Source organism: Cherax quadricarinatus, chromosome 18, assembly GCF_038502225.1.
Source record: "Cherax quadricarinatus isolate ZL_2023a chromosome 18, ASM3850222v1, whole genome shotgun sequence".
Lineage (NCBI taxonomy): Eukaryota > Metazoa > Arthropoda > Malacostraca > Decapoda > Parastacidae > Cherax > Cherax quadricarinatus.
Window position 1 is genome coordinate 46,846,796 of NC_091309.1, and position 26,136 is coordinate 46,872,931.

General features: G+C 44.4%; 1 protein-coding gene across 1 annotated transcript in view; it reads left to right on the forward strand.

Moving 5' to 3' along the window:
* The window catches only part of LOC128689516 (chorion peroxidase), an 88,643-nt gene extending 65,541 nt beyond the window's left edge, over window positions 1–23,102 (forward strand). Inside the window, exons 11-13 of the mRNA XM_070086476.1 lie at window positions 245–388; window positions 5,981–6,141; window positions 21,953–23,102. Of these exons, the coding sequence (XP_069942577.1) occupies window positions 245–388; window positions 5,981–6,141; window positions 21,953–22,037 (390 nt within the window). The 3' untranslated portion in view covers window positions 22,038–23,102. The remainder of the gene's footprint in view (window positions 1–244; window positions 389–5,980; window positions 6,142–21,952) is intronic.
* The last annotated feature ends 3,034 nt before the right edge of the window (window positions 23,103–26,136 follow it).

Consider the following 26,136-nt stretch of genomic DNA (forward strand, 5'->3'; position numbering starts at 1 on the left):
CCACTTATATAAAAAAAATCCCTTACGTAATTAATGTCTTTATTACATTCAGCTGAAAGAATTAAAGACTGTGGTGACATCCATCACTTTGGGAATGGAAGGTAATCAAGTTTACGTCAAGGAATGATGGTTTAAATAACTTGGATCAAACTCCTTCACCGGCATCGGGGCACCCCTTAAAGAGTAGCAATATCATAAAATACACTATTGTTATTTAGTGTTACATAACGCCATCTATTTTCAGATAATCGACCAACTGCGGGTGTTGTATAAGGATGTTGACGACATCGATATATTCATTGGTGGTATCGCAGAGCGACCCACTGCAGGCTCCCTCCTGGGTCACACCTTCCTCTGTATAGTTGGAGACCAGTTTGCTCGCCTCAGGGTACGTATAGTGGGAGGCTACCCACGCTTCGGGTGGGACTAGAATCCATGGCAAGTGTGCCGTGAAACTCCAGGCCAGTGCGTAAGCCACTGGGCCAGCTGGTTACAATAAGATTCATCCAACTAGGTATATTTATACACCACTGGAAGGTTAGCATGGGCCACCACTGTGACCACAAATGCAAGTTTTTACAGATGAATCTCCCTTCCAGCGTGGCCGTGACGCACTACCATCAAGTTGTACGACGCACCTGCCGTGAGTTCTAACTCCACCCGTTCAACGGTTTGTTTGTAATCGAGTTATTATGATTTCCAGAGACGTAGGAGACTAGTTTTCTCTCCTCACAGTATGTATAGTGGGAGACCAGTGTTGCTCTCCTCACAGTATGTACAGTGGGAGACCAGTGTTGCTCTCCTCAGAGTATGTATAGTGGGAGACCAGTGTGCTCTCCTCAGAGTATGTACAGTGGGAGACCAGTGTGCTCTCCTCAGAGTATGTACAGTGGGAGACCAGAGTGCTCTCCTCACAGTATGTACAGTGGGAGACCAGTGTGCTCTCCTCAGAGTATGTACAGTGGGAGACCAGTGTGCTCTCCTCAGAGTATGTATAGTGGGAGACCAGAGTGCTCTCCTCACAGTATGTATAGTGGGAGACCAGAGTGCTCTCCTCAGAGTATGTATAGTGGGAGACCAGTGTGCTCTCCTCAGAGTATGTATAGTGGGAGACCAGTGTGCTCTCCTCAGAGTATGTACAGTGGGAGACCAGTGTGCTCTCCTCAGAGTATGTATAGTGGGAGACCAGTGTGCTCTCCTCACAGTATGTATAGTGGGAGACCAGAGTGCTCTCCTCAGAGTATGTATAGTGGGAGACCAGTGTGCTCTCCTCACAGTATGTACAGTGGGAGACCAGTGTGCTCTCCTCACAGTATGTACAGTGGGAGACCAGAGTGTTCTCCTCACAGTATGTACAGTGGGAGACCAGAGTGCTCTCCTCACAGTATGTACAGTGGGAGACCAGAGTGCTCTCCTCAGAGTATGTATAGTGGGAGACCAGAGTGCTCTCCTCAGAGTATGTATAGTGGGAGACCAGAGTGCTCTCCTCAGAGTATGTATAGTGGGAGACCAGAGTGCTCTCCTCAGAGTATGTACAGTGGGAGACCAGTGTGCTCTCCTCAGAGTATGTATAGTGGGAGACCAGTGTGCTCTCCTCAGAGTATGTATAGTGGGAGACCAGAGTGCTCTCCTCACAGTATGTACAGTGGGAGACCAGAGTGCTCTCCTCAGAGTATGTACAGTGGGAGACCAGAGTGCTCTCCTCAGAGTATGTATAGTGGGAGACCAGAGTGCTCTCCTCAGAGTATGTATAGTGGGAGACCAGTGTGCTCTCCTCACAGTATGTATAGTGGGAGACCAGAGTGCTCTCCTCAGAGTATGTACAGTGAGAGACCAGTGTGCTTCCACCTGACTTGTGCCTCCACCTGACTAGTGCCTCCACCTGACTAGTGCCTCCACCTGACTAGTGCCTCCACCAGACTAGTGCCTCCACCTGACTAGTGCCTCCACCTGACTAGTGCCTCCACCTGACTAGTGCCTCCACCTGACCTGTGCTTCCACCTGACTAGTGCCTCCACCTGACTAGTGCCTCCACCTGACTAGTGCCTCCACCTGACTAGTGCCTCCACCTGACTAGTGCCTCCACCTGACTAGTGCCTCCACCTGACTAGTGCCTCCACCTGACTAGTAGCTCCACCTGACTAGTGCCTCCACCAGACTAGTGCCTCCACCTGACTAGTGCTTCCACCTGACTAGTGCCTCCACCTGACCAGTGCCTCCACCTGACTTGTGCCTCCACCTGACTTGTGCCTCCACCTGACTAGTGCCTCCACCTGACTAGTGCCTCCACCTGACTAGTGCTTCCACCTAACTAGTGCCTCCACCTGACTAGTGCCTCCACCTGACTAGTGCCTCCACCTGACTAGTGCCTCCACCTGACTAGTGCCTCCACCTGACTAGTGCCTCCACCTAACTAGTGCCTCCACCTGACTAGTGCCTCCACCTGACTAGTGCCTCCACCTGACTAGTGCTTCCACCTGACTAGTGCCTCCACCTGACTAGTGCCTCCACCTGACTAGTGCCTCCACCTGACTAGTGCCTCCACCTGACTAGTGCTTCCACCTGACCAGTGCGTCCACCTGACTAGTGCCTCCACCTGACCAGTGCCTCAACCTAACTAGTGCCTCCACCTGACTAGTGCTTCCACCTGACCAGTGCCTCCACCTGACCAGTGCCTCCACCTGACTAGTGCCTCCACCTGACTAGTGTCTCCGCCTGACTAGTATCTCCACCTGACTAGTGCCTCCACCTCACTATTGCCTCCACCTGACTAGTGCCTCCACCTGACTAGTGCTTCCACCTGACCAGTGCCTCCACCTGACCAGTGCCTCCACCTGACTAGTGCCTCCACCTGACTAGTGTCTCCACCTGACTAGTGTCTCCACCTGACTAGTGCCTCCACCCCACTATTGCCTCCACCTGACTAGTGCCTCCACCTGACTAGTGCCTCCACCTAACTAGTGCCTCCACCTGCTTAGTGCCTCCACCTGACTATTGCCTCAACCTGACTATTGCCTCCACCTGGGTAGTGCCTCCACCTGACTAGTGCCTTCACTTGATTAGTGCCTCCACCTGACTAGTGCCTCCACCTGACTAGTACCTCTACCTGACTAGTGCCTCCACCTGACTAGTGCCTCAACCTTACTAGTGCCTCCACCTGACTAGTGCCTCCACCTGACTAGTGCCTCCACCTGACTAGTGTCTCCACTTGACTAGTGCCTCCACTTGACTAGTGCCTCCACCTAACTAGTGCCTCCACCTGCTTAGTGCCTCCACCTGACTATTGCCTCAACCTGACTATTGCCTCCACCTGGCTAGTGCCTCCACCTGACTAGTGCCTTCACTTGATTAGTGCCTCCACCTGACTAGTGCCTCCACCTGACTAGTACCTCTACCTGACTAGTGCCTCCACCTGACTAGTGCCTCCACCTGACTAGTGCCTCCACCTGACTAGTGCCTCCACCTGACTAGTGCCTCCACCTGACTAGTGTCTCCACTTGACTAGTGCCTCCACTTGACTAGTGCCTCCACCTAACTAGTGCCTCCACCTGCTTAGTGCCTCCACCTGACTATTGCCTCCACCTGGCTAGTGCCTCCACCTGACTAGTGCCTTCACTTGATTAGTGCCTCCACCTGACTAGTGCCTCCACCTGACTAGTGCCTCCACCTGACTAGTGCCTCCACCTGACTAGTGTCTCCACTTGACTAGTGCCTCCACCTGACTATTGCCTCCACCTGGCTAGTGCCTCCACCTGACTAGTGCCTCCACCTAACTAGTGCCTCCACCTGACTAGTGCCTCCACCTGACTAGTGTCTCCACTTGACTAGTGCCTCCACCTGACTATTGCCTCCACCTGGCTAGTGCCTCCACCTGACTAGTGCCTCCACCTAACTAGTGCCTCCACCTGACTAGTGCCTCCACCTGACTAGTGCCTCCACCTGACTAGTGCCTCCACCTGACTAGTGCCTCCACCTGACTAGTACCTCTACCTGACTAGTGCCTCCACCTGACTAGTGCCTCCACCTGACTAGTGCCTCCACCTGACTAGTGCCTCTACCTGACTAGTACCTCTACCTGACTAGTGCCTCCACCTGACTAGTGCCTCCACCTGACTAGTGCCTCCACCTGACTAGTGCCTCCACCTGACTAGTGCCTCCACTTGACTAGTGCCTCCACTTGACTAGTGCCTCCACCTGACTAGTGCCTCCACCTGACTAGTGCCTCCACCTGACTAGTGCCTCCACCTGACTAGTGCCTCCACTTGACTAGTGCCTCCACTTGACTAGTGCCTCCACCTGACTAGTGCCTCCACCTGACTAGTGCCTCCACCTGACTAGTGCCTCCACCTGACTAGTGCCTCCACCTGACTAGTGCCTCCACCTGACTAGTGCCTCCACCTGACTAGTGCCTCCACCTGACTAGTGCCTCCACCTGACTAGTACCTCCACCTGACTAGTGCCTCCACCTGACTAGTACCTCCACCTGACTAGTGCCTCCACCTGACTAGTGCCTCCACCTGACTAGTACCTCCACCTGACTAGTGCCTCCACCTGACTAGTACCTCCACCTGACTAGTGCCTCCACCTAACTAGTGCCTCCACCTGACTAGTACCTCCACCTGACTACACCCACACCACTACCCTCATTAAGTTCAGTATATTTATCAACACTATTACGTTCAACATCATCGAGTCCCTGACCCCATTATGTTCTTCTGTAATCTTATGACTAAACGCTGACCCAGTTCCTACCTTCAACTCTTCCACCTTAGTTGTTCAACATGACTTAAGAAATCGTAATGACACGATTGCAAATAAACCATACCCCCGGCCGGGATTGAACCCGCGGTCATAGAGTCTCAAAACTCCAGCCCGTCGCGCTAGCCACTAGACCAGCTAGCCACAATAAGATTCATCCAACTAGGTATATTTCTACACCATAGGAAAGTTAGCACAGGCACCTCTGTGACCACAAATGCAAGTTTTTACAGACGAATCTCCAGCTAGCGTGGCCGTGACGAACTCTAGCTCAAGTCCCTTCACTGCCGTCAACATGACTTAAGAAATCGTAATGACACGATTGCAAATAAACCATAGCCCCGGCCGGGATTGAACCCGCGGTCATAGAGTCTCTATGACCGCGGGTTCAATCCCGGCCGGGGGTATGGTTTAGTTGTTCAATATCTGGCTAGTTCCTTTTTCGAAGATGTACGGGTAGACGTAGAATTTTTTTTGAAATTTCTGTTGTGGATATTTTTTTGTTATTTTTTATGTCTGTAGTCACCGATTTTATAGCAGTTGCTTGGACAAGTAACATACTGAGGCAAGTTCCCAGGACTTATTATGTGTGTCAGTAATGTTTTGCTATATCCCACAGAATGGTTGTGAGGTGACTACCGCTCACAGAATGTAAGGTGACTGCCGTTCACAGAATGTTAGGTGACTGACGCTCACAGAATGTGAGGTGACTGCCGCTCACAGAATGTGAGGTGACTGCCCCTCACAGAATGTGAGGTGACTGCCGCTCACAGAATGTGAGGTGACTGCCGCTCACTGAATGTGAGGTGACTGCCGCTCACAGAATGTTAGGTGACTGCCCCTCACAGAATGTGAGGTGACTGCCGCTCACAGAATGTAAGGTGACTGCCGTTCACAGAATGTGAGGTGACTGCCGCTCACAGAATGTGACGTGACTGCCGCTCACAGAATGTGACGTGACTGCCGCTCACAGAATGTGAGGTGACTGCCGCTCACAGAATGTGAGGTGACTGCCCCTCACAGAATGTGAGGTGACTGCCGCTCATTGTATGTGAGGTGACTGCCGCTCACAGAATGTGAGGTGACTGCCGCTCACAGAATGTGAGGTGACTGCCCCTCACAGAATGTGAGGTGACTGCCGCTCACAGAATGTGAGGTGACTGCCGCACACATGAAGTCCATAAAATCATTGTCGAAGTAACTTTCCTCATGTTTTCAACAGGTGGGCGACAGATTCTACTACGAGAATGGTGGGTTAGAATCCTCGTTCACAGAGGCCCAGCTAGAACAGATCAAACGCACCAGCTTGGCCAGGATAATATGTGACAATTCTGACAACTTGGAGATGATGCAACCATTAGCCTTCGTTCAAGCTGAGCTGGTGTAAGTACCAATTATTTACCAATACAAACATTATGAAGGGAAACTAAATTCCTAGCGCTTTAGCGATAACTCAATCAATTTCTCAAAAAACAGTGTTCCTGGAGAAAGTCAGTGATGTCTTACTACCTTCATTATTATTATTATTATTATTATTATTATTATTATTATTATTATCTCTCGATTTTCTTGCCTAAATATTCTTAGTTTGTTAGGAGATAAGTTACTTTTCACTGCTTATTAAGGGAAATAAGAGACAAATGTGAGAAGTAACATCACGGCTTCTGTACTAGGCAATATTCACACTGGTAAATGTATAGCAACGATTTATGTTCCTTAGTTAATAAGTACTTAAAGATGCACGTCTCTCGGTGCATGTGTCCTGATACACATCTCTCAGTGCATGTGTCCTGATACACATCTCTCAGTGCATGTCCTGATACACATCTCTCAGTGCATGTGTCCTGATACACATCTCTCAGTGCATGTGTCCTGATACACATCTCTCAGTGCATGTCCTGATACACATCTCTCAGTGCATGTGTCCTGATACACATCTCTCGGTGCATGTGTCCTGATACACATCTCTCAGTGCATGTGTCCTGATACACATCTCTCGGTGCATGTGTCCTGATACACATCTCTCAGTGCATGTGTCCTGATACACATCTCTCAGTGCATGTGTCCTGATACACATCTCTCAGTGCATGTGTCCTGATACACAACTCTCAGTGCATGTGTCCTGATACACATCTCTCAGTGCATGTGTCCTGATACACATCTCTCAGTGCATGTGTCCTGATACACATCTCTCAGTGCATGTGTCCTGATACACATCTCTCAGTGCATGTGTCCTGATACACATCTCTCAGTGCATGTGTCCTGATACACATCTCTCAGTGCATGTGTCCTGATACACATCTCTCAGTGCATGTGTCCTGATACACAACTCTCAGTGCATGTGTCCTGATACACATCTCTCAGTGCATGTGTCCTGATACACATCTCTCAGTGCATGTGTCCTGATACACATCTCTCAGTGCATGTGTCCTGATACACATCTCTCAGTGCATGTGTCCTGATACACATCTCTCAGTGCATGTGTCCTGATACACATCTCTCAGTGCATGTGTCCTGATACACATCTCTCAGTGCATGTATCCAGAGTGATACACATCTCTCAGTGCATGTGTCCTGATACATATCTCTCAGTGCATGTGTCCTGATACACATCTCTCAGTGCATGTGTCCTGATACATATCTCTCAGTGCATGTGTCCTGATACACATCTCTCAGTGCATGTGTCCAGAGTGATACACATCTCTCAGTGCATGTGTCCTGATACATATCTCTCAGTGCATGTGTCCTGATACACATCTCTCAGTGCATGTGTCCAGAGTGATACACATCTCTCAGTGCATGTGTCCTGATACACATCTCTCAGTGCATGTGTCCTGATACACATCTCTCAGTGCATGTGTCCTGATACACATCTCTCAGTGCATGTGTCCTGATACACATCTCTCAGTGCATGTGTCCTGATACACATCTCTCGGTGCATGTGTCCTGATACACATCTCTCAGTGCATGTGTTCTTATACACATCTCTCAGTGCATGTGTCCTGATACACATCTCTCAGTGCATGTGTCCTGATACACATCTCTCAGTGCATGTGTCCTGATACACATCTCTCAGTGCATGTGTCCTGATACACATCTCTCAGTGCATGTGTCCTGATACACATCTCTCAGTGCATGTGTCCTGATACACATCTCTCAGTGCATGTGTCCTGATACACATCTCTCAGTGCATGTGTCCTGATACACATCTCTCAGTGCATGTGTCCTGATACACATCTCTCAGTGCATGTGTCCTGATACACATCTCTCAGTGCATGTGTCCTGATACACATCTCTCAGTGCATGTGTCCTGATACACATCTCTCAGTGCATGTGTCCTGATACACATCTCTCAGTGCATGTGTGCTGATACACATCTCTCAGTGCATGCGTCCTGATACACATCTCTCAGTGCATGTGTCCAGAGTGATACACATCTCTCAGTGCATGTGTCCTGATACACATCTCTCAGTGCATGCGTCCTGATACACATCTCTCAGTGCATGTGTCCAGAGTGATACACATCTCTCAGTGCATGTGTCCTGATACACATCTCTCAGTGCATGCGTCCTGATACACGTCTCTCAGTGCATGTGTCTTGATACACGTCTCTCAGTGCATGCGTCCTGATACACATCTCTCAGTGCATGTGTCCTGAGTGATACACATCTCTCAGTGCATGTGTCCTGATACACATCTCTCAGTGCATGTGTCCTGATACACATCTCTCAGTGCATGTGTCCTGATACACATCTCTCAGTGCATGTGTCCTGATACACATCTCTCAGTGCATGTGTCCTGATACACATCTCTCAGTGCATGTGTCCTGATACACATCTCTCAGTGCATGTGTCCTGATACACATCTCTCAGTGCATGTGTCCTGATACACATCTCTCAGTGCATGTGTCCTGATACACATCTCTCAGTGCATGTGTCCTGATACACATCTCTCAGTGCATGTGTCCTGATACACATCTCTCAGTGCATGTGTCCTGATACACATCTCTCAGTGCATGTGTCCTGATACACATCTCTCAGTGCATGTGTCCTGATACACACCTCTCAGTGCATGCGTCCTGATACACATCTCTCAGTGCATGTGTCCTGATACACATCTCTCAGTGCATGTGTGCTGATACACATCTCTCAGTGCATGCGTCCTGATACACATCTCTCAGTGCATGTGTCCAGAGTGATACACATCTCTCAGTGCATGTGTCCTGAGAGATACACATCTCTCAGTGCATGTGTCCTGAGAGATACACATCTCTCAGTACATGTGTCCTGATACACATCTCTCAGTGCATGTGTCCTGAGAGATACACATCTCTCAGTGCATGTGTCCTGAGAGATACACATCTCTCAGTGCATGTGTCCTGAGAGATACACATCTCTCAGTGCATGTGTCCTGAGAGATACACATCTCTCAGTACATGTGTCCTGATACACATATCTCAGTGCATGTGTCCTGAGAGATACACATCTCTCAGTGCATGTGTCCTGATACACATCTCTCAGTGCATGTGTCCTGATACACATCTCTCAGTGCATGTGTCCTGATACACATCTCTCAGTGCATGTGTCCTGATACACATCTCTCAGTGCATGTGTCCTGATACACATCTCTCAGTGCATGTGTCCTGATACACATCTCTCAGTGCATGTGTCCTGATACACATCTCTCAGTGCATGTGTCCTGATACACATCTCTCAGTGCATGTGTCCTGATACACATCTCTCAGTGCATGTGTCCTGATACACATCTCTCAGTGCATGTGTCCTGATACACATCTCTCAGTGCATGTGTCCTGATACACATCTCTCAGTGCATGTGTCCTGATACACATCTCTCAGTGCATGTGTCCTGATACACATCTCTCAGTGCATGTGTCCTGATACACATGTCTCGGTGCATGTGTCCTGATACACATCTCTCAGTGCATGTGTCCTGATACACATCTCTCAGTGCATGTGTCCTGATACACATCTCTCAGTGCATGTGTCCTGATACACATCTCTCAGTGCATGTGTCCTGATACACATCTCTCAGTGCATGTGTCCTGATACACATCTCTCAGTGCATGTGTCCTGATACACATCTCTCAGTGCATGTGTCCTGATACACATCTCTCAGTGCATGTGTCCTGATACACATCTCTCAGTGCATGTGTCCTGATACACATCTCTCAGTGCATGTGTCCTGATACACATCTCTCAGTGCATGTGTCCTGATACACATCTCTCAGTGCATGTGTCCTGATACACATCTCTCAGTGCATGTGTCCTGATACACATCTCTCAGTGCATGTGTGCTGATACACATCTCTCAGTGCATGCGTCCTGATACACATCTCTCAGTGCATGTGTCCAGAGTGATACACATCTCTCAGTGCATGTGTCCTGATACACATCTCTCAGTGCATGTGTCCTGATACACATCTCTCAGTGCATGCGTCCTGATACACATCTCTAAGTGCATGTGTCCAGAGTGATACACATCTCTCAGTGCATGTGTCCTGATACACATCTCTCAGTGCATGCGTCCTGATACACATCTCTCAGTGCATGTGTCCAGAGTGATACACATCTCTCAGTGCATGTGTCCTGATACACATCTCTCAGTGCATGCGTCCTGATACACGTCTCTCAGTGCATGTGTCTTGATACACATCTCTCAGTGCATGCGTCCTGATACACATCTTTCAGTGCATGTGTCCTGAGTGATACACATCTCTCAGTGCATGTGTCCTGATACACATCTCTCAGTGCATGTGTCCTGATACACATCTCTCAGTGCATGTGTCCTGATACACATCTCTCAGTGCATGTGTCCTGATACACATCTCTCAGTGCATGTGTCCTGATACACATCTCTCAGTGCATGTGTCCTGATACACATCTCTCAGTGCATGTGTCCTGATACACATCTCTCAGTGCATGTGTCCTGATACACATCTCTCAGTGCATGTGTCCTGATACACATCTCTCAGTGCATGTGTCCTGATACACATCTCTCAGTGCATGTGTCCTGATACACATCTCTCAGTGCATGTGTCCTGATACACATCTCTCAGTGCATGTGTCCTGATACACATCTCTCAGTGCATGTGTCCTGATACACATCTCTCAGTGCATGTGTCCTGATACACATCTCTCAGTGCATGTGTCCTGATACACATCTCTCAGTGCATGTGTCCTGGTACACATCTCTCAGTGCATGCGTCCTGATACACATCTCTCAGTGCATGTGTCCAGAGTGATACACATCTCTCAGTGCATGTGTCCTGATACACATCTCTCAGTGCATGTGTCCTGATACACACCTCTCAGTGCATGCGTCCTGATACACATCTCTCAGTGCATGTGTCCAGAGTGATACACATCTCTCAGTGCATGTGTCCTGATACACATCTCTCAGTGCATGCGTCCTGATACACATCTCTCAGTGCATGTGTCCAGAGTGATACACATCTCTCAGTGCATGTGTCCTGAGAGATACACATCTCTCAGTGCATGTGTCCTGAGAGATACACATCTCTCAGTACATGTGTCCTGATACACATCTCTCAGTGCATGTGTCCTGAGAGATACACATCTCTCAGTGCATGTGTCCTGAGAGATACACATCTCTCAGTGCATGTGTCCTGAGAGATACACATCTCTCAGTGCATGTGTCCTGAGAGATACACATCTCTCAGTACATGTGTCCTGATACACATCTCTCAGTGCATGTGTCCTGAGAGATACACATCTCTCAGTGCATGTGTCCTGATACACATCTCTCAGTGCATGTGTCCTGATACACATCTCTCAGTGCATGTGTCCTGATGCACATCTCTCAGTGCATGTGTCCTGATACACATCTCTCAGTGCATGTGTCCTGATACACATCTCTCAGTGCATGTGTCCTGATACACATCTCTCAGTGCATGTGTCCTGATACACATCTCTCAGTGCATGTGTCCTGATACACATCTCTCAGTGCATGTGTCCTGATACACATCTCTCAGTGCATGTGTCCTGATACACATCTCTCAGTGCATGTGTCCTGATACACATCTCTCAGTGCATGTGTCCTGATACACATCTCTCAGTGCATGTGTCCTGGTACACATCTCTCAGTGCATGCGTCCTGATACACATCTCTCAGTGTATGTGTCCAGAGTGATACACATCTCTCAGTGCATGTGTCCTGATACACATCTCTCAGTGCATGTGTCCTGATACACACCTCTCAGTGCATGCGTCCTGATACACATCTCTCAGTGCATGTGTCCAGAGTGATACACATCTCTCAGTGCATGTGTCCTGATACACATCTCTCAGTGCATGCGTCCTGATACACATCTCTCAGTGCATGTGTCCAGAGTGATACACATCTCTCAGTGCATGTGTCCTGAGAGATACACATCTCTCAGTGCATGTGTCCTGAGAGATACACATCTCTCAGTACATGTGTCCTGATACACATCTCTCAGTGCATGTGTCCTGAGAGATACACATCTCTCAGTGCATGTGTCCTGAGAGATACACATCTCTCAGCGCATGTGTCCTGAGAGATACACATCTCTCAGTGCATGTGTCCTGAGAGATACACATCTCTCAGTACATGTGTCTTGATACACATCTCTCAGTGCATGTGTCCTGAGAGATACACATCTCTCAGTGCATGTGTCCTGAGAGATACACATCTCTCAGTGCATGTGTCCTGAGAGATACACATCTCTCAGTGCATGTGTCCTGAGAGATACACATCTCTCAGTGCATGTGTCCTGAGAGATACACATCTCTCAGTACATGTGTCCTGATACACATCTCTCAGTGCATGTGTCCTGAGAGATACACATCTCTCAGTACATGTGTCCTGAGAGATACACATCTCTCAGTGCATGTGTCCTGAGAGATACATATCTCTCAGTGCATGTGTCCTGAGAGATACACATCTCTCAGTACATGTGTCCTGAGAGATACACATCTCTCAGTGCATGTGTCCTGAGAGATACACATCTCTCAGTGCATGTGTCCTGAGAGATACACATCTCTCAGTGCATGTGTCCTGAGAGATACACATCTCTCAGTACATGTGTCCTGATACACATCTCTCGGTGCATGTGTCCTGAGAGATACACATCTCTCAGTACATGTGTCCTGAGAGATACACATCTCTCAGTGCATGTGTCCTGAGAGATATACATCTCTCAGTGCATGTGTCCTGAGAGATACACATCTCTCAGTACATGTGTCCTGAGAGATACACATCTCTCAGTGCATGTGTCCTGAGAGATACACATCTCTCAGTGCATGTGTCCTGAGAGATACACATCTCTCAGTACATGTGTCCTGAGAGATACACATCTCTCAGTGCATGTGTCCTGAGAGATACACATCTCTCAGTGCATGTGTCCTGAGAGATACACATCTCTCAGTGCATGTGTCCTGAGAGATACACATCTCTCAGTACATGTGTCCTGATACACATCTCTCAGTGCACGTGTCCTGAGAGATACACATCTCTCTGTGCATGTGTCCTGATACACATCTCTCAGTGCATGTGTCCTGATACACATCTCTCAGTGCATGTGTCCTGATACACATCTCTCAGTGCATGTGTCCTGATACACATCTCTCAGTGCATGTGTCCTGATACACATCTCTCAGTGCATGTGTCCTGATACACATCTCTCAGTGCATGTGTCCTGATACACATCTCTCAGTGCATGTGTCCTGATACACATCTCTCAGTGCATGTGTCCTGATACACATCTCTCAGTGCATGTGTCCTGATACACATCTCTCAGTGCATGTGTCCTGATACACATCTCTCAGTGCATGTGTCCTGATACACATCTCTCAGTGCATGTGTCCTGGTACACATCTCTCAGTGCATGCGTCCTGATACACATCTCTCAGTGTATGTGTCCAGAGTGATACACATCTCTCAGTGCATGTGTCCTGATACACATCTCTCAGTGCATGTGTCCTGATACACACCTCTCAGTGCATGCGTCCTGATACACATCTCTCAGTGCATGTGTCCAGAGTGATACACATCTCTCAGTGCATGTGTCCTGATACACATCTCTCAGTGCATGCGTCCTGATACACATCTCTCAGTGCATGTGTCCAGAGTGATACACATCTCTCAGTGCATGTGTCCTGAGAGATACACATCTCTCAGTGCATGTGTCCTGAGAGATACACATCTCTCAGTACATGTGTCCTGATACACATCTCTCAGTGCATGTGTCCTGAGAGATACACATCTCTCAGTGCATGTGTCCTGAGAGATACACATCTCTCAGCGCATGTGTCCTGAGAGATACACATCTCTCAGTGCATGTGTCCTGAGAGATACACATCTCTCAGTACATGTGTCCTGATACACATCTCTCAGTGCATGTGTCCTGAGAGATACACATCTCTCAGTGCATGTGTCCTGAGAGATACACATCTCTCAGTGCATGTGTCCTGAGAGATACACATCTCTCAGTGCATGTGTCCTGAGAGATACACATCTCTCAGTGCATGTGTCCTGAGAGATACACATCTCTCAGTACATGTGTCCTGATACACATCTCTCAGTGCATGTGTCCTGAGAGATACACATCTCTCAGTACATGTGTCCTGAGAGATACACATCTCTCAGTGCATGTGTCCTGAGAGATACACATCTCTCAGTGCATGTGTCCTGAGAGATACACATCTCTCAGTACATGTGTCCTGATACACATCTCTCAGTGCATGTGTCCTGAGAGATACACATCTCTCAGTACATGTGTCCTGAGAGATACACATCTCTCAGTACATGTGTCCTGAGAGATACACATCTCTCAGTGCATGTGTCCTGAGAGATACACATCTCTCAGTGCATGTGTCCTGAGAGATACACATCTCTCAGTGCATGTGTCCTGAGAGATACACATCTCTCAGTACATGTGTCCTGATACACATCTCTCGGTGCATGTGTCCTGAGAGATACACATCTCTCAGTACATGTGTCCTGAGAGATACACATCTCTCAGTGCATGTGTCCTGAGAGATACACATCTCTCAGTGCATGTGTCCTGAGAGATACACATCTCTCAGTACATGTGTCCTGAGAGATACACATCTCTCAGTGCATGTGTCCTGAGAGATACACATCTCTCAGTGCATGTGTCCTGAGAGATACACATCTCTCAGTACATGTGTCCTGAGAGATACACATCTCTCAGTGCATGTGTCCTGAGAGATACACATCTCTCAGTGCATGTGTCCTGATACACATCTCTCAGTGCATGTGTCCTGATACACATCTCTCAGTGCATGTGTCCTGATACACATCTCTCAGTGCATGTGTCCTGATACACATCTCTCAGTGCATGTGTCCTGATACACATCTCTCAGTGCATGTGTCCTGATACACATCTCTCAGTGCATGTGTCCTGATACACATCTCTCAGTGCATGTGTCCTGATACACATCTCTCAGTGCATGTGTCCTGAGAGATACACATCCCTCGCTGAATTTACGCTTAGAGATTCAGACCTCTCACTGAATATACACTAGAAGATTCAATACTCATGGTATACATACACATAGAAATACACACCACTCGGTATATGTATGTATGTATGTATATATATATATATATATATATATATATATATATATATATATATATATATATATATATATATATATATATATATATATATATATATATATATATATAATAACAACACTGCTACTAGCTGAGGATTCGAACCCGTTGTTTTGGCCCGACCCCATGGTGAGGGAAAATCACACAAGAAGCTCTAACCTACAGGACCATGCAATCCTACATGAATCACGTACCCAGCAGAGCTAGGTGTTTTACCGTGATCCGAGGACATACGGTGGTGTGGGTGCCTCTGAGCTAATTTCAGTCTACTCGTTTGGTGCACTAGCCTCCACGAGCAGTATTTTATATTGTAACCACGAACGAGTGGTATTGAATCAATAACAGTACTGCAGCTAGCCGACGATTCGAACGCACGTCGTTTTGGCCCGCCCCATTGTGAGCGAATATCACACATGCCTGCTGGAAGTCCAAGCCCCTCCCACACAAAACCTCCTTTACCCCTTCCCTCCAACCTTTCCTAAGCCGACCTCTACCCCGCCTTCCCTTCACTACAGATTTATACACTCCAACCTCTCTACATGTCCGAACCACCTCAACAACCCCTCCTCAGCCCTCTGGATAATAGTTTTGGAAATCCCACACCTCCTATTTCCCAAACTATGAATTCTCTGCATTATATTCACACCACACATTGCCCTCAGACATGACATCTCCACTGCCTCCAGCCTTCTCCTTGTTATAAAATTTACCATCCAAGCTTCACACCCATATAAGAGTGTTGGTATAACTATGCTCTCATACATTCCCCTCTTTGCTTCCATGCACAAAGTTCTTTGTTTCCACAGACTCCTCAGTGCACCACTTATCTTTTTCCCCTCATCATTTCTGTGATTCACCTCATCTTTCATAGGCCCATCTGCTGACACGTCCACTCCCAAATATCTGAATACATTCACCTCCTCCATACTCTCTCCTTCCAGTCTAATATCTAATCTTTCGCAACCTATTTTTGTTATTCTCATCACCTTACTCTTTCCTATATTCACTTTTAATTTTCTTCTTTTATATACCTTACCAAATTCATCCACCAACCTCTGCAACTTCTCTTCAGAATCTCCCAAAAGCACAGTGTCATCAGCAAAGAGCAACTGTGACAACTCCCACTTTGTGTTTGATTCTTTATCTTTTAACTCCACGCCTCTTGCCAACACCCGAACATTCAATTCTCTTACATCCCCCTCTATAAATATATTGAACAATGATGGTATATACTTTACCTTATACCTTTGAAGAGTTTCGAGAGTTTGTCTACTCTCTGAGCCCAGCCATGGGCCAAGCTCGTCTGGTGCTTGCCTGGTCAACCAGTCTGCTGCTGCTTGTGGCCCACTGCCCCACATATCCATCACAGCTTGGTTGATATGGCACTTACCTGGAGAGAGTTTACCTGGAGAGAGTTCCGGGGGTCAACGCCCCCGCGGCCCGGTCTGTGATCAGGCCTCCTGGTGGATCAGAGCCTGATCAACCAGGCTGTTACTGCTGGCTGCACGCAAACCAACGTACGAGCCACAGCCCGGCTGATCAGGAACTTGGTGAAGACACTTGTCCAGTTTTCTCTTGAAGGCTTCTACACTTGTTCCAGCCGTGTTAATATCTTCTGGTAAGATGTTGAATAGTCTGGGACCCCGGATGTTGATACAGTGTTCCCTTATTGTCCCCACCGCACCCCTGCTCCTCACTGGGTTTATTTTGCACTTCCTCCAATATCTCTCACTCCAGTATGTTGTTATGGCAGTGTGCAGGCCCTCGAATACTTTCCAGGTATATATTATCAAGTATCTCTCTCTCCTCCATTCTAATGAGTACATTTTCAAGACTTTAAGGCGTTCCCAGTAGTTTAGGTGCTTTACTGGCTCAATGTGAGCTGTAAACGATCATTGTATTTGTTCCAGCTCCGATATTTCTCCTGCCTTGAACGGAGCCGTCAGCACTGAGCAATATTCTAAGTGAGAGAGCGCTAGTGATTTGCAGAGTGTCACCATCGGCATTATTTCCCTTATTTTGAATGTTCTTAGTACTCACCCCGTTATCTGCCTGGCTGTCGTGATCTTTGTCTTGTTATGATCTTTAAAAGAAAGGTCCGCTGACATAATTATTCCCAGGTCTTTTACGTGTTCCTTACGTTCTATTTGGTGGCCCTCTTGAGTTTTGTATATAGTGCTCCTTTTGAGTTCTTCAATCTTTCCATACCTAAACAACTGGAACTTATAACCATTGAACGTCATGTTGTTCTCCACTGCCCACTGGAAAATCCTGTTTATGTCGTCCTGCACTTTTTCAGTGTCCTCTACCGTAGTGACTTTCATGCTTATTTTAGTGTCATCTGCAAATGATGATACAAAAGTGTGCCGGGTGTTTTTATCTATGTTTGCTATGAGGATGAAAAACAGCAGCGGTGCCAGGACAGTGCCTTGGGGCACTGACCGTTTGGTGACATCACACATCCTAGTCAAAGGCCTACTTTTTCTGGGAAATAATCTCCCTCTCGCCTACATACTCTAACCTGAGCCTCACTATCCTCGTAAAAACTCTTCACTGCTTTCAGTAACCTACCACCTATTCCATACATTTGCAACATCTGCCACATTGCCCCCCTATCCACCCCGTCAAACGCCTTTTCCAAATCCATAAATGCCACAAAAACCTCTTTACTGTTCACCTACATGTTTCACTTAAACACTTGGTCCACACACCCCCTACCTTTCCCAAAGCCTCCTTGTTCATCTGCTATCCTACTCTCCGTCTTACTCACAATTCTTTCAATAATAACTCTATCACACTCTTTACCAGGTATACTCAACAGACTTTTCCCCTATAATTTTTGCACTCTCTTTTGTCCCCTTGCCTTTATACAGAGGAACTATGCATGCTCTCTGCCAGTCCCTAGGTACCTTACCCTCTTCCATACATTTATTAGATAAAAGCACCAACCACTCCAGAACTATATCCCAACCTGATTTTAACATTTCTATCTTTATCCCATCAATCACAGCTAACTTACCTCCTTTCATTCTACCACTGCCTAACGAACTTCCCCCACACTCACAACTGGCTCTTCCTCACTCCTACCAGATGTTATTCCTCCTTACCTTATACACGAAATCACAGCTTTTCTATCTTCATCAGCATTTAACAATTCCTCAAAATATTCATTCCATCTTCCCAGTACCTCTAACTCTCCATTTAATAACTCTCCTTTCCTACTTTTAACATGTCAAATCCATTCTTTCCCTAGGCTTCCTCAACTTATTAATCTAACACCAAAAGTTTTTCTTATTTTCAACAAAAATTGTTGATAATATCTCACCCACTCTTTCATTTGCTCTCTTTTTACACTGCTTCACCACTTTCTTAATCTCTCTTTTTCTCTCCATATACTCCTCTTTGCATCACTTCTACTTTGTAAAAACCTCTCATATGCTAACTTATTCTCTCTGACTAATCTCTATACATCATTCCACTAATCGCTCTTCTTCCCTCCCACACCCACTTCCCTGTAACTACAAACATCTTCTGAACACTCTAGCACTATATTCTTAAACCTACTCTATGCATCTTCGACCCCCATTGCCTATACTCCAATAGTTGTTTATATCCTCCAGTAGTTGTTTATAGCTTACCCTAAGTACCCCCTCCTTTAGTTTATAAACCTTCACCTCTCTTTTACTTGCTGCTTCCATTTTCCTTGTATCCCATCTACCTTTTACTCTCACTGTAGCTACAACTAAAAAGTGATCTGATATATCTGTGGTCCCTCTTTAAGCATGTACATCCTGAAGTCTACCCAACAGTCTTTTATCTATCAATATGTAATCCAACAAACTATTGTTATTACGCCCTATATCAAATACTGAATACTTACTTATCCTTTTCTTAAAATATTTATTACCTATAACCAAACCCCTTTCTATGCAAAGTTCAATTAACCCTTAAACTGTCCAAACATAGATCTACGTTTGCACCGCTGCCTCTTGTAAAGTAGATCTACGTTTCTTAACATTTTAAAGCATGTAAAATAAATGCAGATCTACGTTTGGACAGTTTAAGGGTTAAAGGGCCCCCATTATCTATCCACTAGACTTTCGTGATTTCATTGACTTATAGACTGCTTGTGAAGGCTGGTACACCGAACAAGATGAGGATGAAATTAGTCTCTGAGGCTCCACGACATCCTTGCATCAGGGTAACACGCTCAGTACTGCTGACTGCCTGCTGTTTAAGGATGGTCGTCTAGTGGATAGAGGGATGCGTACTTTATTCAGTTCATACAGGGTTGGGCAGCACCCAGTACCAGAAGGATGTACCTAATAAAGTAGCCACTGAGTGTACACATTATATGGTCTGCATAATAATAAAAATAATAATAATAATATCTTTATTTACTACAAGTACATGTACAAGGTATACAGACCATAGCTGACATCAGTGACATACTACCATATAGAAAGTCGTTTGTTATGCAGAGCATTTCGGGAAAAATAGGTCAGTTTTGTTCCAGGATGCGACCCACAGCAATCCACTGACACCCAGGTACCCATTTTATACTGATGGGTGAACATGGACAACAGGTGTCTTATCGAAATACGCCCTAATGTTTTTCAGCCGTACCGAGGATTCGATTTCCAGACTTCAGTACGTGAACTGAGTGCGCTAGCGATCAAGCTTCGGAATACCTATAGTGTACATTAAACCTTTGTTGCTGGTAAATACACAAAACTGCGATGGTGAACGCTGTATTTTCTTCAATAATAAGCCGTATTTGATTCTTATTATGTTTAAATTCACACCTTTGGAGTAATAACCCAATTTTAAGTATAATGTTGCCACATTCTTGAACTAATTTTGAAGATTTATTAAAAAATTAGGTTCACCTTTGGTGATAAAATGTTATTGTTAAAATATTTATATTAAGGCCTTCATACAGGACTGTCACTGTTAGTCAAACTGTGGAATCCAAAATACGCTGGGAGACGACCCTCCATCGGTATATATTCACTGAAAGATACATACTGAGAAATGCGTACCTTTTAGAGAGCATAGTCATAAGAACTTAAGAAAGGAGGAACACTACAGCAGGCCTGTTGGCCCACATTAGGCAGGTTCTTCACAATCCATCCCACCAATAGGATATTTGCCCAACCCAATTTTCAATACTACCCAAAAAATAAGCTTTGATAATTCTATTTACTCATGTGCAAGTCCCACTCAGATGAATTCACCAGTCATTGTATATACACGATTTGTCATCATATAAGTTGCCATTATTTTTAATACCTCAACGACCAAGTTTGTATATACAGGAATAACCAGTTGTAGGGAAAGTTGATTAGGTTACTAGTATTATTTACACAATCTAGAGCACTCTGTATCAAACCCCGTTACTCTTTTTACAATTAAAAGAACCTAAGTTCAGTTCCTAGTAATATTTACACTTTGGAAAGTCTCCTGATAGGTCCCAGACCCATCCTTAAAAATTTTACAAGACTTTTCACATACAGTTTGCAGTAAGTTTCTCGACTGCCGTTATTTAAGATACTAAGTTAGGTTTAGTTAAGTTTGTCACCTCTCAATAAAAATTTACCGGTTATAACATACCACTATAAATGAGATATTAGATGAAGGTGAGTAGTTTTGACGAGCGACGGGAAAACTGGCACCCAGTGTGTGCACTGCAAAATAAACTGTCAGAAAATCACTGCCTAAGGCTAGTTATAAAGTGGAATAATACCTCTTAAGAGGATGGGATCCTATTACAAGATGGAGGCTCAATCCCTTGTAAATCCATCACAATTGCAAAGACAGAGGATCAACCTCTTAGACAATGTGTTAGGATCCTCTCCTCCTATTTACATAATTTGCTGAGATTCTATTTTCATTGCCAAGTTGTAAGTACTTTCCTTGGACAAATGATATTAATTATCAATAAAAATAAATAACTATTAATATATATTTCTAAATATATTAAATATTATTAATAAAGATATTATTAGTTTAAAAGCCAAATGTTTTAATTAAAATTTCCCCAATAATTGTTAAGTGTGATGAATGGTTTGAAAAACCGACAAGTTGAAGATTGAGACACTTATGCAGCATATGGAAATCTTTATTCAGGAAACGTTTCGCCACACAGTGGCTTCATCAGGTTGAGGGACTGATTACCTCATTCTCCTCCCCTCCTTACGCCTTCCTCTTTGTATTGGACTGATGAAGCCACTGTGTGGCGAAACGTTTCCTGAATAAAGATTTCCATATGCTGCATAAGTGTCTCAATCTTCAAATTGTTAAGTGTTCTGACGTTGGTTAAAGATTCTTAATTCAATGAATTAGAGCTTCCCTCTTCTTCCTAGGATCAATGTGCTCTGTTAAACTAAGTCTTCAATACATAATCTTAAAATGCCATCATATTTATAATATATAATAAAAAAAATTGATGCAGCTTTGATTCTATGATCATTAATAAATCTGATATTGATTTTAATATGTCGATTTTCTAATTTTTCGTTTAATAAACACTTTGCATGTTTTATTGCAGCAACAAGCGCGCCCTCTGTAAGTCTGGAAACTTAATCCCCAAGATGTCGCTGCAGCCCTGGAAAAATGAGCCTGTCTGGACGTAGTGTTGGTCATAAACCTTAGAGAAATGCACTTGTTTGGACAAAATGTTAGTTATGAACTGTAGAAAAAAATAAACTTGTCTGGACATATTGAGGGGCCAGGAACCTGTCTGGGCAAACACCATTTATCAATTGATTTTGTTAATTTTAGTATAAGTATTTGATAACATCAAAAATTTCAGTTATTATCGATTTACGAGAGACAAATGATCCCATGACAAACACCTTTGATAGTAACTGTTAGTAGTTGTTCACATAAGTAATAATCAAAGTAGTGGGTTCCACCTTCAAATTCCAACCGAAAATAGTCAACCATCTTTAATTGTATACAACTTGCATTTGACTGTTGGTCAAACAGAAACAGTTTATGGAAGTGCTTGAAGGCTTAAACATGTGTGAATTGAGACAGAAATTCATGAAAAAAATTACATTTCGTCATATATCTGGAATCTAAAGTTTATGACGGTTGAAACCGTTCATGATCTGGCTAACTTAGTCTTTTCATACATAAATTATGCCAGGTTCTTGTAACCGGAGAATTTCTCTTGAGGATCAGAGACCATTTGAGAGATACCTCGAGAATGATTAATTTGTTTCACTAGAAAGAGAAGCGGCCATCAAACGTACAACGACTTGTAGTATCATGAGGAACACTCAAAGACACTCGTATAACACAGATGTTGATAAATAAAAATATTGATTTCCTACTGCTTTTACTGAGGCTAAGACAGGAATTTTAGTCAAAGATTTAAAAATGATATTAAGTGAAATTTTGCTTAAGTGTATATTTGTCCAGTGTGACAATATCAAAAGCCCATCAGTGTGAGGTGATAACTGTAAAAATGCGGTAAGTTCCCTGGAACAGAAATTCCCATAATGCAAAAGATGCGAGTGCTGTACGAGGCATGTACGAGGCTTCAGCAACACTGAACAAATATACGACGAGACCAGTTATTATGTTTACAGTTTACTTACGGTAGAGCATATAAGGTAGAGCATATATGGTGCAACATATATGGTAGAGCATATATGGTGCAACATATATGGTAGAGCATATATGGTGCAACATATATCCCTTCATCAGGCAAGGGGTCCGAAAATTTGAAATTCGAACTGAACTCCCTATGGTGGATAGAGTAACTCAATACAAGGTCACTGATCCCATATAAATTGATTTCTGATGGTTAGTTTTCGAGCAATTGCTAATCTCCGGAGACCGAAAATATTAGGCTGCTCCCGACAAAGGGATTAAAAAATTTTATGTTGCAAACTTGCAATTGTTAATAAAACACACCAAAACAATTTTTTAAATTTAATATACAAACAGACAATATAAAAAACATAAATGGAACTTGAATCAAAACATTTTTTAATTGTTACAAAAATATAAAAAGGAAGCAAATCTCAACATATATGGTGCAACATATATGGTAGAGCATATATGGTGCAACATATATGGTATAGCATATATGGTAGAACATATATGGAAGGGCTAACAGACTCATCTTAATGCGCCACGTAACATGGAGTTAACGAACACTTACTGCAGCAACGTCATAGCAAAATACACAAGACCTGATAATAAAGATAAATTTACTGATGACACGACCTCGCTGAATGCAGTTCTTACAACAGTCTCTTAACGATGGTCACGAAATGCATTATGAGTCAATCCTTTTATATGCAATGGCTCCTTGATGATAGTGAAGGGCTCTTAACATGGAATTGAAGCTAATTTTCCCTTCCGTCGGATCGAACCTAGTCATCTCTCATTGTCTTAAAAAAATGCCATTGGACACTAAAAGATTAAAGATCCGACTAAGTGGTATCATTCACTGTTTTGATACTTAACTAAAAGAAGATCTGGTATCCTCACCAGAAACTTACAGAGGAAGCATCAGTTATCTTAAGAGGTCGTCACTTCTGAATTAACTACAAACTTAGCAATTCCTCTCTAATGAAATACATTTTTATGGACGAGATTGGGATTTAAGGCATTTTCGTATTTTTTTTTTTTTAGCTTTCGTATATAGAAAAATGTTGTAAACCGTTTTCTATTCTTAAAAATATACATGTTTTTGCTTAATAATCTACCATAAATAATTGCATTTACTGATTTTATCTATATTTTCAAGTTGTTCTTTGTCTAAATAAAATGGTGAATGGTTCGTTGACATTATTGTCCACCAGTTCTGAACTCTATCAATCATGTGGTGAGGGGCTCTTGATTTAGGGAATTGGATCTGTGCTTCAGTTCCCCGAATTAAGCCTGAATACCTTCCACATCCCCCCCCCCCAGGCGCTGTATAATCCTCCGGGTTTAGCGCTTCCCCCTTGATTATAATAATAATAATAATATCGATCATGTGAATATCAACGACCTGTTTATGGTCGTTCCCTCACTAACGACAATACCTGGAGTTTACCTGGAGAGAGTTCCGGGGGTCAACGCCCCCGCGGCCCGGTCTGAGACCAGGCCTCCATACCTGAACATTGTTGAAATAATTCTTTAAACTCTGTCTCCCAAGTGTTTTGTATGTCTCCAACTGAAAAGAATGTCCCACGAAATCTTAATGACACGACTGCAAACAAACCACACCGAGGGTGGGGTTAGAACCCGCGATCAGAGAATCACAAAACTCTAGACCGACGCGTTAGCCACTGGTCCAGCTAGCAACCAGATACCAGCTGGCTGGACCAGTTTACCTGGAGAGAGTTCCGGGGGTCAACGCCCCCTCGGCCCGGTCTAGCCCGGTGGCTAACGCGTCGGTCTGGAATTTTGTGACTTTCTGATCGTGGATTCTAACCCCACCCGTGGTATGGTTTGAAAAGAATGTCTTTTGTTTTAAACGAAATGTACAAAACGAATCTATAAATTGTGCAAAGTTACTTATTGTGGCTAGCTGGTCTAGTGGCTAACGCGACGGGCTGGAGTTTTGAGACTCTATGACCGCGGGTTCAATCCCGGCCGGGGGTATGATTTATTTGCAATCGTGTCATTACGATTTCTTGAGTCATGTTGACGGCAGTGAAGGGACTTGAGCTAGAGTTCGTCACGGCCACGCTAGCTGGAGATTCGTCTGTAAAAACTTGCATTTGTGGTCACAGAGGTGCCTGTGCTAACCTTCCTATGGTGTAGAAATATACCTAGTTGGATGAATCTTATTGTGCTAGCTGGTCTAGTGGCTAACGCGACGGGCTGGAGTTTTGAGACTCTATGACCGCGGGTTCAATCCCAGCCGAGGGTATGATTTGTGCAAAGTTGATCACTAACCTGAGAAAGATGAGACAGTCTGGACGAGCAAGAATTTTATCACACAGTTACTGGCTAAGTTAAAAAATAATTATCCGCCATGAATTTTAAATTAAACATAACGTGTATCTGATTATGATAGGAAAGCACTAAACCTGTTCGGGTTATACAGTGACTGGGAAATATGAGGTGGGTTAGATCCAAGGAATGGGAGAGCACCTCCAGTTCCTTGGATCGCAAGATTTTTACCAGCACCGACGTTCATATTTTTAGCTAAATTTATAGGAATTACTTATTTGGTGTTTATTTAGAAGACTTAAAAATACGAGTAAACAATGTTAATATAAATGAACAATAATGTACAGGGCAGTGTTAATATACAGTGTTAATATACAGTGTTAATATACAGTGTTAATATACAGTGTTAATATACAGTGTTAATATACAGTGTTAATATACAGTGTTAATATACAGTGTTAATATACAGTGTTAATATACAGTGTTAATATACAGTGTTAATATACAGTGTTAATATACAGGGCAGTGTTAACATACAGTGTTAATATACAGTGTTAATATACAGTGTTAATATACAGTGTTAATATACAGTGTTAAAGTACAGTGTTAACCTACAATATTAACCTACAGTGTTAAAGTACAGTGTTAACCTACAGTGTTAACCTACAGTGTTAACCTACAGTGTTAACCTACAGTGTTAACCTACAGTGTTAACCTACAGTGTTAACCTACAGTGTTAACCTACAGTGTTAACCTACAGTGTTAACCTACAGTGTTAACCTACAGTGTTAACCTACAGTGTTAACCTACAGTGTTAATATACAGTGTTAA